Source organism: Pseudophryne corroboree, chromosome 4 (genome assembly GCF_028390025.1).
Source record: "Pseudophryne corroboree isolate aPseCor3 chromosome 4, aPseCor3.hap2, whole genome shotgun sequence".
NCBI lineage: Eukaryota > Metazoa > Chordata > Amphibia > Anura > Myobatrachidae > Pseudophryne > Pseudophryne corroboree.
Window position 1 is genome coordinate 359,507,021 of NC_086447.1, and position 14,969 is coordinate 359,521,989.

Genomic DNA, 14,969 nt, shown 5'->3' on the forward strand with positions numbered 1-14,969 from the left:
TACAGTGTATAAAGCACACCATAGGAATCAATATTTGCCTTGCTCTCAGTATTTAATGCATACGTGTCACATTCCAGTTTTCTGCTCTCATTTAGCTGAACTTTTATACTTACTGTATGTGGCTAGAGTAATCCTATTTACTTGTCTGATATGAAATCTGGTCAGGATCCCTTATCAGATAAGTAAATAGGATCACTCTAGCCACATAACTTAGATTTAGGCTGCAGGGTGAGGGTTAGGATCTGGGAAAGGGAGGGTTAGGGTTAGGCTGCGGGGAGGGGGGGTTAGGTTTAGGCACCCCCAGGGAGGGTTAGGATCTTGGAAAGTTAGGGTTAGGCTGTGGGGAGGGGGGTGGGGGTAGGTTTATGCACCACCGGGGAAGGTTAGGATTAGGCTTTGGGGGGTGGGGAGGTTAGGTTTAGGCTGCAGAAAGGGAGGGTTAGGAGGAAATTGGGGGAAGGTAAGTATCTTGCCATTGAGATGCCACGTTCGGTCATCTAACAGCCGTCATCTCAATCTCTGGCACATCATAACCAACCTATCTGTTATTACACATTAACAGCCAGCTAGGGGTAGTTAACCTCGGCTTGTTGTCATGAAGCTTCTCCATGGTTAGTGTTATGGTACGAGATACTTGGTAAACTCTTAGAAGCACGCTACAGAGGTCTTTTCCTATAGAGAAAGATATTCTCACCGATACTGGGATGCTGCCAGGACTTAACTCAAGGTAGTTTACATAGGTAACCAAGTGACCTCAAGAATTAGGCTGGTGAAGGTATGAAACTTTGACTGTAATGTTAGTGAACTGGATGGGAGTGAAACTGCATATGTAATACAAAAACTGCTGCCCAATATAGGAACTGGAGGCTACTGTATTTACTGGTAGTTCAGGTGATGCAGGGAGTATGAGGCTGCAGACAAGGCAGAACCGTGTAATGGCATCTACAGAGCAGAAGGCTATTCACTGAATGATCAGAGAATGCAGAGGCAGTAGACAAGAAAGAACAGGCAGTGAAGAACCAGGACTTCAGCAGCATAGAGTTTCACGAAGACAGCAGGACCAGAGGGCTAAACAGCAGAGCATAAAGCTATAACCGGCAAGGAGGCTAAGCCCTTCCTGCCATTAAACAGGAACAGCTTTCACAGATATCAGCTCCCTAATGAAATAACCTGACACCCTAGAGCATCCTGGCTGTTACTAGTAACAGCTGGGACTGTGATGCAGTGTGGCTGTGACAGCCAGGACCAGAATCCCTAGCAGACGGCATGACACAGTATCCCAGTCTCCTTGCAGTGGCCAAAACCCGCAAGGATTGTGAGCAGCAGCAGCGGCTCATAACAGCTAAAATCTCTGTGTTACCATGGCACTACTATAGCCATCTGGCTGATAGGCGCAAAAAAATTATACTATGGGGTAAATTTACTAAGATAGGAGTTCAATTTAAGATGATGTTGCCCATAGCAACCAATCAGATTCCAAGTATTATCTTCTAGAAGGTGCTAGATAAATGAGAAGTAGAATCTGATTGGTTGCTATGGGCAACATCCCATCTTAAGTAGAACTCCCGTGTTAGTAAATTTACCCCCATGTAGGCTTGTAGTAACAATGTTGTTCTTATAGGTATCTTAAACAGAGTCTCATTATTAAAATAAAAATTGAATGTTATCATTCCAGTAAGATATGTTGGGGCAGGCTGGTGTGATCTTGCACCTACAAGGGGTTAATTGGCAGATACAAAATATTAGCTTATAATGACCAGGTGTCTCTCTGACTCTAGTTTGTTTTCCTGTGAGTAAATATCATGTCAGGTCATTGGAGGGTCTCCTGTGAGATCTGTAAGCTTGTATCATTTTAAGTAGTTTCAATGTCATTTTCTTTCTTGTCATTATGTTGGTCTCTGCCATTATTTTCCTAACTCCGGTGGAGGGGGTCATGAGTGGGCGGTGGAGGTGTCAAGGGAGGGGGCCTTTCTCCCCCACCAGTTTCCAGAGCTGGAAAGCGCACTCATAAATAAAATTTATTTCTGCACTTTTGATTAACAAGAAAGGGAATGAAATGCGTCACAATTATAGCTGTCACATCCTAATATCTTAATGCAAAGTAATAATTCACCAACATGCAAGGACCTGTGTGTGTCAGTCATATTTATATTTGTGTTAGGAGTAAAAGGTTTCCCATTTTCTTGTCTTTAACCTTTTACCTGCAGAAGAGGACCTTGAGTTGGGTTTAATAGTTAACACAGTGCTTTTAATGTGCTCTTGCTTTTACGGTTTCTTCTGTAAATTATATAAAATAGAAGCCTGCCTCAGCCCTTACATTAGATCTAATAGTTGAAAATATGTAGTCCCTGCAACAATTGCTTCATACTGTAATAATGTATGGAATAATCCAACCCATAACACTATATGTAATTTGACACTTGCCATAGAAAATTATACTGAATACAAATCATAGGGATGCAGTCAAAATGCCTGCTGTTGGGATCCCGGCGTTCAGGAGACTGACGCCGGAATCCCGACAGCCAGCATTTTACCGACGGCCGCCATACTGACACCCACTCCCAATTTCCACTCAGTTGGAATAGAACCTATGGCGAGCAAGAATTGCCACCGGGCCCAAGGCTTGTAGCGCACAGTGAGCCCGCCAGGGCACTCGCTGCTCGTATTCCAGCAGACAGGATGCCGCTGTCTATATACCGGCATCCCATCTGTTGGTATATCATACCGGATCCCAAATCACATTGTGCATCTAGGATAAGCCTCAAAGGGAACATTCAGAGCATTCTGTTAGCCAGGCATATTTGTTTATATTTGCTGTCTTTAGATGCAGCGACATTGAGGCTCAGGTCAGCACATTCCATACAGTTGTATCTACAAAGCAGAGCAATTGTTGAGTCTTAGGGGTATATGCAATTGCCGGCGAATCGCGGAAATTTTTCGCCCGTGTTTTAATTCGACACAATTCGACCGTCGAATTCCGGCAAGTGGGTGCCGAAATTCAACATATTCAATAAAAAAGGGATTCGACAGTCCCGCTGTCGAAAAACGCCCGATTTGACGGATTTTGTTCCGATTTTTAAAAAACGGGAAAAAACTGTAAAAAACCCGTAAAAAAATTGCGTGGGGTCCCCCCTCCAAAGCATATCCAGCCTTGGGCTCTTCGAGTCGGTCCTGGTTCTAAAAATCTGGGGAAAAAACTGACAGGGGATCCCATGTATTTTTAAAACCAGCACCGGGCTCTGCGCCTGGTGCTGGTGCAAAAGATACGGGGGACAAAAAGAGTAGGGGTCCCCCGTATTTTTTACACCAGCATCGGGCTCCACTAGCTGGACAGATAATGCCACAGCCGGGGGTCACTTTTATACAGCGCCCTGCGGCCGTGGCATTAAATATCCAACTAGTCACCCCTGGCCGGGGTACCCTGGGGGAGTGGGGACCCCTTCAATCAAGGGGTCCCCCCCCCCCAGCCACCCAAGGACCAGGGGTGAAGCCCGAGGCTGTCCCCCCCATCCAAGGGCTGCGGATGGGGGGCTGATAGCCTTGAGAAAATTGAAAGAATATTGTTTTTTCCAGTAGTACTACAAGTCCCAGCAAGCCTCCCCCGAAGAGCCCGAGGCTGGTTATGCTTAGGAGGGGGGACCCCACGCAATTTTTTTTCTGATTTTTACCATTCCATTTAAAAATAAATAAATTTTAAAAAAATAATATTTTAAAAAATATATAAATAATACTTGTGCCTCCAAAATAGACAAACCAAGTACCTAATCCCTTCTAATATAAATAGATATGCTATTACCAATAAAAAAAACACCAAAAAAAACATGTTTTTAAATTTTTTTATTAGATTCCGCCACCAAAGTGTGGCGGATTGAAAATGACTAATTTACTGTCTAAAAGCACTGTTGTCGAATTTCCAAACTTCAATTGAATATACTTTTGTCGAATTGCCGCATTTGTACCATTGCAGAAATGTCGAATTTGACAAATGTCGAATTTCAAAAAGTCGAATTTGGAAAGTCCGTTTTTTTGACGAAAAATACTGAATTGCATTGTCGAATTTTTTTTTTGGGTGAAAATGTCCCGTTTTTCAACATTTTCGGGAATTCGACCGCAATTGCATATACCCCTTAAGGTGCCCATACTCTAGTGCGATTTTGCCCGATTCCATCTGCTTCGACGTTTCGGGCTGATAAATCGGATGAAAACTGGCAAATCACATGTGTTTTATCTCCGATAAAAACACGGGATCCGATTCGTTGATCGGTCCCGTGAACATCGGATCAGAGCCCCTAGTCCGGAAATACTGCACTATAGATATACAGTACTGGCTGCGGTCGCTTGCGATAAATCATATGCAAAAGGACTGCATACTATGTATCATATGCGATCCTGCCGCCGGGAAGCTGCCGGGCGGTTCAAGGGTGATTGCATGCGACTTCTCCCCTCAGAGAAGTCGCATAAGTGTATGGCCAGCTTAAAGCTGTGTACACACTTATCCAATCTGTGACTGATCAGGCTGCAGATCAGACTGTTTATACAATCCTACTGCAGACCTACTCACAGATTCTACATACAATCCATGCCTACACACTTGTCCAATTTTTCACCAGACTCCAAGTTTGGCCCTCATTCCGAGTTAATCGCTCTCTAGCTACTTTTAGCAGCCGTGCAAACGCATAGTCGCCGCCCATGGGGAGTGTATTTTTGCTTTGCAGGAGTGCGAACGCCTGTGCAGCAGAGCGGCTGCAAACACATTTTGTGCAGAACAAGACCAGCCCTGTAGTTACTTATTCTGTGCGATGATTGCTGCGACGAATGACACGGTAATAATGTCAGATACCCGTCCAGCAAACACCCGGCCACGCTTGCGGTTTTCCAAGCTCTCCCAGAAAACGGTCAGTTGCCACCCAGAAACTCCCACTTCCTGTCAATCTCCCTGCGATCGGCTGTGCGACTGAAAGCGTCGCTAGAACCTGTGCAAAACCACAATGCTCTTTGTACCCGTACGCCGCGCGTGCGCATTGCAGTGCATACACATGCGCAGATTTGCCATTTTTTTAACTGATCGCTAAACAGCGACCAATGGCAGCTAGCCATCAACTCGGAATGAGGGCCTTTGTCTGCTGAAACAACCTGAAAAAATTTAAATTACTTTGGGGGAAGGGAGATTTATTCATGATTATGTGGTGGGAAAGACAGGAATTTAATTAACAACAATGGTGAAGGGGTGAGGTTGAGAATTATTAACATCACGGGGGATAGGGACTTTAATGTTTCCCATATTAAAAAATAAAATAGTGGAGTCTCCCCAAAAAATCAATAACCAGCCCTGGACCCCTTAGCCTGAATTGGTAATGTGTTTTCCCCCTATTTTCCAACAACCAGCACCAGGCTTATCCAGCCAGGGGGATAATGCTGTACCAGGGGACACGCAGTGTGGGTTCCGTATGCCATCACATTAACCAGCCTCAAAACTGGTCAGCCCAGGGCTGGAATTCTTTAGAAAGTAGGGATGCCAAAAAATAAAATAGATTCTCTCCCTCCTAAGCAACAACCAGTGGCCCGCACCCCTGGTGGCGGTTGGAGCGGGAGTTCCTGGTATGTTAATATTGTTCTTTACAGGAGGCCCCGACATACCAGCACTTGGAGAACCACAAATGCCATCATGCTCGGACATTAAGGGCACGCTGGCACCTGTCCTCTGATCGTAAAGAAAATATTAAAATCAAGATAAGACACCTAATGTTGTAATAATGTACTATATACCACCTTCAGCTTGAGAGCGATGGCCTTTATGCTCTTTTGCTGGACACTGCCTCCCCAGGGTTTGTGGCACCCACGGCATCCTCTTCATCTGTGGGTGGTGGCCTGTATGCTCTATTGTGTAGCTTCCACCTCCCCCAGGACTTCTTTGATCTTCACTTGGGTGGTAGCTGTCTTTAATCTCTATTGGTTGTTGCCTCCCCAGGGCTTGTGACACTGACAGCATCCTCTTCATCCATCTTCACCGCTGCCGCATCCCCAGGGCTTGCAGCATCATCGTCTTCTTTGCTCTTTACCTGGAGGACGGTACCCTCTAAGCTCTTTTGCATGACCACCACCCACCAGGACTTCTCCAGCATCTTCAGTCAGTTCAGGAGCTCTTACCAGTCCTCCTCGGCCATCGGACTGCCTGACCTTGCCTTGCGCTGGCTAATATTTGGACAAAGATGCAGCGAACTGCAATCGGCTTGCCGCAGCCATCTTAAGTTTTGAAAAGGGAAATTGCTTCCATTGTGCACACCACCTGCTGTTGAACTCTGCAGGTGAAGGCTCCAGTCCTGCCGCCATGCCCTCTGTAATGGGTGCCATACCATCCACCACCTTTCACCCACGCCGGGCAGCAGTGGCGGACGGTGATGAGGGGATCCCTCCGGATTCCACACCGCTGCCACGCTGAAGGTGTGCTGGGCTGCTGGAACCAGAGATCGGTCACCAGCTCTGTTCTCAGCAGCCTACACACGACAAAATTGGTTGACAGTCGGGTCTCCAGGTTTTTAACTTTATTTTAAAACCAGGAGACCTGGCAGGCGACCAGGATCGAGTGTACAGGTCAGACGGTAGAGGGTACACACTTGGTCTCCCTGGGATTGGACAAGTGTGTACTTATCTTAAGGGTGAGCAAATCTGCCTGGACAATTATATTCACTAACATTGGACTTTCCCTTTGTCCGTTCAGCTGCCCTATTGTAATCTTGCCCTTTCATCCATAATTCACTTTGTAACTGCATATTCTGACACATTAATTCACTAGTGCAAATGTGGAATTGAACCTTCTTTAGGGTTTACATATTAGGAGTTAATGGTAAAAACACACACTGGGTGTAAAATATTACACCTGGAAAACTAGTTTTGTGTTGCAGTCAGGAAAGTCAAATTCACAGCAGGACAGAGTTGTGAGGTGGTGCGGCTTAGACCAACTGTAAAGTGTGGTGTATAACTGTGGCATGATGTGGCAGAATACTCACGGTGCTAGCAATCATCAACGATTTGACCACCTGCCAATAAAATGGCTTTCCCATATACAGTATGTACAGTATGTGTCTTTTTTCTTTTCTAAATTTGATCATAATGCTAACATGCCCTTAATGTACTGGCCCAGACGTTATAATGTTCAGTACCTATTCTGCCCATCTAGGTGTAGTCAGACATTAGTGGCAGAATCATGGAAATCCTCATGGACACATATGTATATGCACTGTATAAATGTACATACCTCATACCACCTTGCATACTGTTTCATCCATTAGTCTCAATCCACATGTATTATGTATGCTGAAACAAAAACGCTTTGCTGTGTGGACTCATTCCTATTATATAGACATGTAAAGAGCTTGATGCGGCCTTTCCTTCACACACTTTTTGGGCGACTCAGTTTAATGTAAGACAAAAACATGATATAGGCCTATGCATTTAGTAAGATTTTTGGAGGACTTGTGTATTGCGCCTTGGTAATTGCTCAGCATGCTTCCGAAATGTGCTTAACATGCATTTGTGTGAACTTGTCTATAGAGCTAATATTATTTTAAGCTGTAAAATAATTATGATGAAACTCATATAAAATCACTGTATATCTTGTCATTCTCTTTCTAGGATTCTCTTGCAGAATGATTACAGTTTCTTAAGGGATATTAATGTTTGGCCGCCACTTGTCACTATCGGAATTTGCTGTTCTACCCTCTCAGCCTCTATGAGTAATTTGATTGGAGCATCCCGCATCCTCTATGCATTGGCAAAGGATGAGCTGTTTGGTAAGTGCCCTTTGGCTGTTAATACAGCAATTTAATCCACACTCTGGAAAAATGAAGCACCTGAATAGTAAAAATATCCTTATTCTGCTGTCCTTACTGATAGACTTTTTTAAGTGCCTTGTGGGTGAAATTTCATTATATTGTAATACCTTCTATTAGCCTGTAGCTGGTGGTATGTGCTTTAATACTATGCATTTTTCAAATATGCTTCTTCATAGATAGTAATAGCAAATAGCTCACTTTTAAAAAGAAAAAAAAAAATCTTATTAAACTGTACTTTCCCTCTGTCATTCCATTTTTGTTTTTATTCATTTTATGAACTACATTTTCCTTTTTACTGTAGCTTAGGTTATTTTAGCAAGGAAGTAGTTAAACCTGTAGCATGGTGAAATATGTATTGATTGCTTGTGATAATAACAAACTAGCATTTAAGCTTGGTGCTTTTTTTTTTTTAAAGACGTGACATTTTCTTTTAATAAAAGTTTGACTCTTCTAAAACTGAGGACCTCTCCGGGGGTTGAGTCTGCCCAGATGAGTTCTCATTACACAAGAGGAAATTAGTTCTCCTCCTTTTAAGAGCAAGCGTTGATAATAACACAGCAATGCATCTCAGCTTCTTCAGACCTCTTGTTCTGATTAGAGTACCCTCACAAAGATTACCTCCAAGAGATCCTGGTTTTTAGATTTGTGCTTTAATTCCACATACGAGAAACAGGAAAAAAAGATGAAACTAATTTCCAAAACTTAATGATCTTCCCAACGCTACTAGTATAGTCCCAAAATGTAAAAGTTTTTTTTTAAATTTTTTCAAATATGTACACAAGTATATATTGCACATTTAAAATGTTATGTTGTCATGATACCAGGTACCCTACGACAGTGTTTCCAAAACCCAGTCCTCATGTCTCACTCACAGTCCAGAAAATAGAGTTATCCCTGCTTCAGCACGGGTGGGTATATCAAACCAAATGAGGTATTAATTGAGCCACCTGTACTCATGTATGGATATCCTTAGTACATGGCCTGTGAGAGTACCATGAAGACTGGGTTTGGAAAACACTGCATTATGACATATTTGCTATAAATCAGTGATTCTCACATCCTGTCTTCGGGGCACACTAACAGTACATGTTTTACACGTCTCCTCACAGAATCAGAAGTGAAATAATTAGAACCACCTGATTTTTTTAAATGTGTCAGTCAGTAATTAATACAATTTGGCTCCATCAAGGAGATATGGAAAACTTGCACTGTTACTGTAGCACAAGGAATGGATTTGTCCCTTTTCAGACACCAGAGCCGGGAAATTGCAGAATATAGCACGCCAGCAAGTTCCCCGGTCTGAGCTCCATGACCCTGGTCGGGAGAAGGGTCGCTGACCCGGAAACTTAGTCCCGGGTCGTTTGCATTCAGACATACCAAAATCCCAGGCTGATGCGCGTTCATGTGCATAAACCTGGGATTTTGATGCATGTCTGAAAGGAGTACTGTATTTGAGAAGCACTGCTATAGATTTTAAGCTTGCTAGCAGGGTCCTCTCATCTCTTTGTCTGTCTCTTATTACCCAGTCTATTTTTATTATCGTTTTGTTCCCAATTGTAGAGCACAATCAAAATTGTTTGTGCTATGTAAGTAAATTATAATAAATAAATAAATAAATAAATAACAATAATTATTTACTTAAGTAATAATTTTTATTATATAATTATTATCAGTCAACCTTCAGTCCCTCGCCTTCCCTCAGTATCGTGAACCCTCCAGAAGCCCTGCAGTTTATTCCGGTGCCATCCCTGTTGTGGGTACTACTGCCCACAGCGACTCGGGTCTGAAAGGGGTCTCAGGCGGGCAACAATATCAGAAGGACTTCCTGGTCCCTCTGCACCTTCTGCTCTGCCATAGTGATCAGGCAACCCTACCCAGCTCTGTAGTACATCCGTGGCTCACGGTAGTTGCAGCTATGACCACAGTTCACTGTGGCCAAAGTGATCAAGCAACTCAGTATCACTCCCCACCCGCAACCTGAAGTACAACCGAGGTTCATGGTAGCCCACTGTCACCTGAAAAAAATATTCTTTTTGGAAAGATTTAGGTTCTTCTTTATCATTTATTGGCATATGCTGAACAGACTGTTACACATTGATAAAGCTTCTTGTGTCAATCTTTGCAAAATTCTGATTTTCTTGAGCCACTTGGTTAGAGGATGAATTGATTTATCTAATTTTCAATTCAACAAAATTACTACAGCAGTAGCGTGCTAACAGACAATAACACGGGTTAATGGGCGGTAACACACAGAATCCGCTAAAAGTTCATTGATGAGCGCGTGGATAGGGCCACGGCACCAGTTAACCTGCTAGTTACATGCTGAGGGATGCGAAAAAAAATCCCTGATAACTCCTCGCTTCAGGGGAATTCGGATAGCCCAGGAGGTTCAATTAGCCCTCGGTAAACTAGCAAGGCTAATTGAATTCCGGCCTAGATATTAAATATTTAATAGTAAATAATACTTTAACAGTGCTCACTATTAATTTTCTATTTTCATGAAACAGTCCATGAATCTAGGAGACCATAATTCCTTACTACAATCACGTTTCTTTAACAATCGTCTTTTCTATAACAAGACATAAAATCTTGGGTTACAGGTTGCTATGAATAGTGTTATCACTGATTACAAGACACAAGTGTAAAGACACAGTGATTGTTTGTGGAATGTACCACTTCTTGTAATAAAACTGGCAACACACCTCAACCAGCATATATCTTAAATTCTTATTATTTCTGGTTTATTTTGAGACTGGTGGTGTTATGAAGTTCCCTTTGTCAAGAGTTATGTAATACTGTAGTTGTGCCCAGCGTTGCTTTATTTTCTGCCTCACTCTCATCCGGAGAGATCAGTTTCTCTCTTGTATTAGTAACTGCTTTATTCCATCTATCCTGATCCCATTCCCCACACAAATTCTGTCTATCTCCCTGTATGCATCTCTCACTGTTTCTGTGTGCTTCTGTTCCTGTGTTCATTTCTCTCTCTCCTCCCAAATCACTTTTTTTCTCTCCATTCTGTCCATGACCCTCGTACTTTCTTTCTCTGTGTTGAAATGTGTGAAAGTCACTGCTCTGGAGATGTATGTCATTCAGTAATGGGTGCCGTGGAGTATGTGACTGGCAGCCTACTCTTTTAAACTTTAGAACCAGGCCAGGAAACAGTGACGTGCAATGTGCACGTTTATACAGGATGTTGTGCACATGCGTGCCTACAGTATGTGGATTAAGTGAAGGTAGGGATGGCCATCGGTGGGTTGTCCAATGATGGTTGCCATCGATGGCCAATCGGTGATAACCGTATTACCACATGAGTACAGCTGAAGGCAGATACATGCCCCAAAAACAGCTGTGACACACCTGCGTTTTTGCATCACTCCCCGATAACTTCCCCAAACAGTCCCTTCCTTTCAATCACTGTAATTAAATCCTCACTGCGAACACAATTGTGAAGGTACCTTGATGCGTGCGCAGTGCAATAGTAGCCCATGCGCAGTCTAAATCGCTCTGTTGCAAAAACAGTGACATTGCGTACAAACATGAATTAAATCCACAGTTACGAAATTGGCAGCCAGTACGCTGTACCACCTGACCTCCTTGCAGCCGTCATTGTTTACTAAGTGTACCGCCGAGCAAATCCACAGTGCTCAGCATCATGACAGCTATTTAGCTATCTAGCCACGGCTGGTTGAAGTCCGACGCTCCTTCTTGCCATGAAGAGGGAAGAGGCTGAGAGAGGGAAGAGGGAGGCTGAGAGACAGAGTGAAGGGAGGGACTGAGATACACAGTGAAGGGGAGGCTGAGAAAGCATGTAGGGGGAGGCTGAGAGACACAGTGAAGCGGAGGCTGAGAGACAGAGTGTTGGGGGAGGCTGAGAGACAGTGAAGGGGATAGACAGAGTAAAGAGGGGAAGGCTGAGAGACACAGTAAAGGGGGAGTGAAGCAGTTATCCTGAGAGACACAGTGAAGAGGAAGCTGAGAGACACAGAGTGTAGGGGTAAGCTGAGAGACACAATGAAGAGGGGAAGGAGAGACAAAGAGTTAAGGAGAGAAGGCTGAGAGCAACAATGAAGTGGGTGATGCTGAGAAATAGTGAAGGGGAGAGGCAGACAGAGTGAAGGGTGAGTTGGGAGACACAGTGAAAGGGTGAGGCTGAGAGACAGAGTGAAGGGGAGGCGAAGCGACACAGTGAAGGGGAGGCTGAGGAATAAAGTGAGGAGGAAGGCTGAGAGAAACAGTGAATGGGAGGCTGACAGACACAGAGTGTAGGGGGCAGCTGATAGACACAGTGAAGAGGGGAAGCTGAAAGATAAAGGGCCATATTCAATTAGCAGTGATAACGGACTTTTCACGTGAAAAGTCCGGTTTTCGGGTGAAAAACCGGACTTTTCACGTGAAATGCAATTACAGCCTATTCAATTATCCTGGAAAATTTATCGGTGATCATGTTTTCACTAATTTCACTTCACCTTCTCTGAAGCAGGTGAAAAGTTGGGAAAAGTCACTATTTTAAGGTAAAAATGTTTGGATATGGTACAGAACTCCTGGGACACCCCCCTTTATGACTAATTAGGCACGTTGAAGTTTTTAATTATTTTTAATTGGCCAATAATGACATGTCATTTTTGGGGTGAAAAAGTAAAAAGTGATGGAAATTGGGGTTCAAGGTATGGGACAGGTATATTGGGGTGCTTTATGAGTGGGACAGGTGTTTTTTAGGCTTGCAGATGGGAGTAATCGGTCTGTTTCCACTTTTTTTTAAAGTACCCTAAAATTACCCAAATATATACTTATACCCATTTTCATGTACCCCAAATTTAGTGAGAGCATTTATTTTGCTCAAAAAAAACTTGCTTTCTATCATTTTTTTGCATTAAAAAAAAAATGCATATAACCGCCATTTCACACAATTTAAGTCCCCAAAAACTCTCTAATGTGATCTCTAACACACTTCTCTTCTGTTTTCCTATGTTAGTTTAGCATTTTTTGGGGTACAGGCTGATTTCCCCATTTTCACCTGCACTTTTCACTGCAAGAATTTTCACGTGAAACCCGGTCGGAATTGAATAGGTCGAAAAATGGAGCGTTTTCGCGGCAATTTTCGGCCGATTGCCGCGAAAAAAATTTCGGGCGAAAAATTGCAGCGAATTTGCGAAAAATTGAAAAACGGAGCGTTTTCGCAGCAATTTTCGGCCGATTGCCGCGAAAAATTTTCGGGCGAAAAATTGCCGCGAATTTGCGGATAATTGAATACCCTAGTAAGAGTGAAGGAGTGAAGGCTGAAAGAAACAGTGAAGGGGGTGTAGGCTGGGAGACACAGAGTTTGGGGGATGGTGTGGGCGAGAGAAGCAGTTAGTAGACTAGTTAAATATTAGGAACATAGAGTTGGATTCTTTGAAAAGAGATAGGGCTCTATAGTAAGAATACATTACATAATTCCTCTAGTTAAAAGGTGCTAACTTGGAAGCCAGCCAATGAGTCAGGCAGTAGAAGACACAGTTATAAATTGGTAAGTAGATCTAGATGAACACCCGAAAGTTTGCATCTAGGAAAGGGAGTATGAAGTGATAATGGTTTAAACATGAGCTCTAAAAGTACAGTATGAACATTTTCAATAAGCAGTTCTAGGAAACACGGGCAGAAAATATTTCAGTCGGAATGTCCAGGCATTTCCCAAAACAGGTTCAGGAGATGGAAGGTAGCAGTATCTCTCAGAAGATACTGTACTGTGAATGAATCAATCATATAGAGCTCGATTCATGTTTGTTTGGAATTGCACAGCTGCAAGGATGAGGATCTGCAATTCCATTTAATTAAAATTCTTATGTCTTTGTTAAAACCAATAAAAAAATATTAAGGAAAATAAAATTCTTATATAGCAGGAGGCGTCTGTAGGAGATAGATGGCTCCTGTTAGCATTAGTGAAGAATCGAGTGCTGTGTCTGTGGACACATCCTCGGATCACCATTGGGACTATTGGTCGCAGTTCGCAATGGTTATAGGCACAGAAAGTCTGCGTCCAATGACAGAGAACCTGATTCCATCACTCCTCTTTGCCCCTGTTTCGAAGAACGATGCAGGGTGCCGCCTCTGCTCCCACTCAAACGTCTAACAGGGGGCTGGGATTTAAATCACAAGACCTGTTCTGCACATGCGCAGAATGGGTCTTGTCCCTGCGCAGGCCCCCAAACATAGTATTTGTATAGAAACCATTAGGTTTGCGTATAAATATGAATCGGGTCCATAGACATTACTAATATATTGCATAGTACATCTGCTTACTACCACTGATTAGACACTACTTGCACTGTGTAGTCTCTACCACACGCACTGCTGTACAGCTGCTATTGCACTGCAAAGCTACTAGCATGTATAGCTATGATTTACGGGGGTCATTCTGACCCGATCGCACGCTGCAGTTTATCGCAGCGGTGTGATTGGGTCATAACTTCGCCGGCGCCACAGTGCGCCAGCGCATACCAGATGGACGACGGCAGAAGCGGTCGCTGGGAGGGGGAAGGGGGCGTAACGGCGGCGTTCGGCCGCCATTTTGTGGGCACGGTCCGGCCAACGCAGGCGTGGCCGGACCAAACGGGGGGCAGGCGCAGCGGCTGCGTGACGTCACGCGCAGCCGCTGCAGGCCGGTAAGCGATGAGTAGCTCCCGGCCAGCACGCTAAAGCTGTGCTGGTCAGGAGCTACTCTTGAAGTGCAAAGGCATCGCCGCTGTGTGATGCCTTTGCACTTATGCACATGTCAGTGTGAATGATCGTAGCTATGCTAAATTTAGCACAGCTACGATCATCTCGGAATGACCCCCTACATCTACTGCAGAGCTGCTACCAAAGCCACTGTATAGCTTTTATTGCATCCTCTGCAAAGGGATTATTCATTCACAGTATAGCTACTACAAAATCCTCTGTATGTCTGCTGTATTTGCTCTGTACAGCCACTATGCATGCACTGCATAACCAGTACAATATATATTACTGTATATCAAAAAGCCTCACAACACACGCTCATAGCAAAAAGGAAATGCACATGTACCAAAGCAAACCAATCTGCTTTACATATCCCAAATAAGTGTAATGTGCATGCACATCAGCATAGAACCAGATAGACACACCCAGAGTATGTGAAAG

The 14,969-nt window shown here is 43.7% G+C and overlaps 1 protein-coding gene across 1 annotated transcript in view; it reads left to right on the forward strand.

Moving 5' to 3' along the window:
• Window positions 1–14,969, forward strand: part of LOC134909547 (solute carrier family 12 member 9-like) — a 465,723-nt gene that overhangs the window by 188,954 nt on the left and 261,800 nt on the right. Inside the window, exon 7 of the mRNA XM_063916540.1 lies at window positions 7,633–7,790. Within this exon, the coding sequence (XP_063772610.1) occupies window positions 7,633–7,790 (158 nt within the window). The remainder of the gene's footprint in view (window positions 1–7,632; window positions 7,791–14,969) is intronic.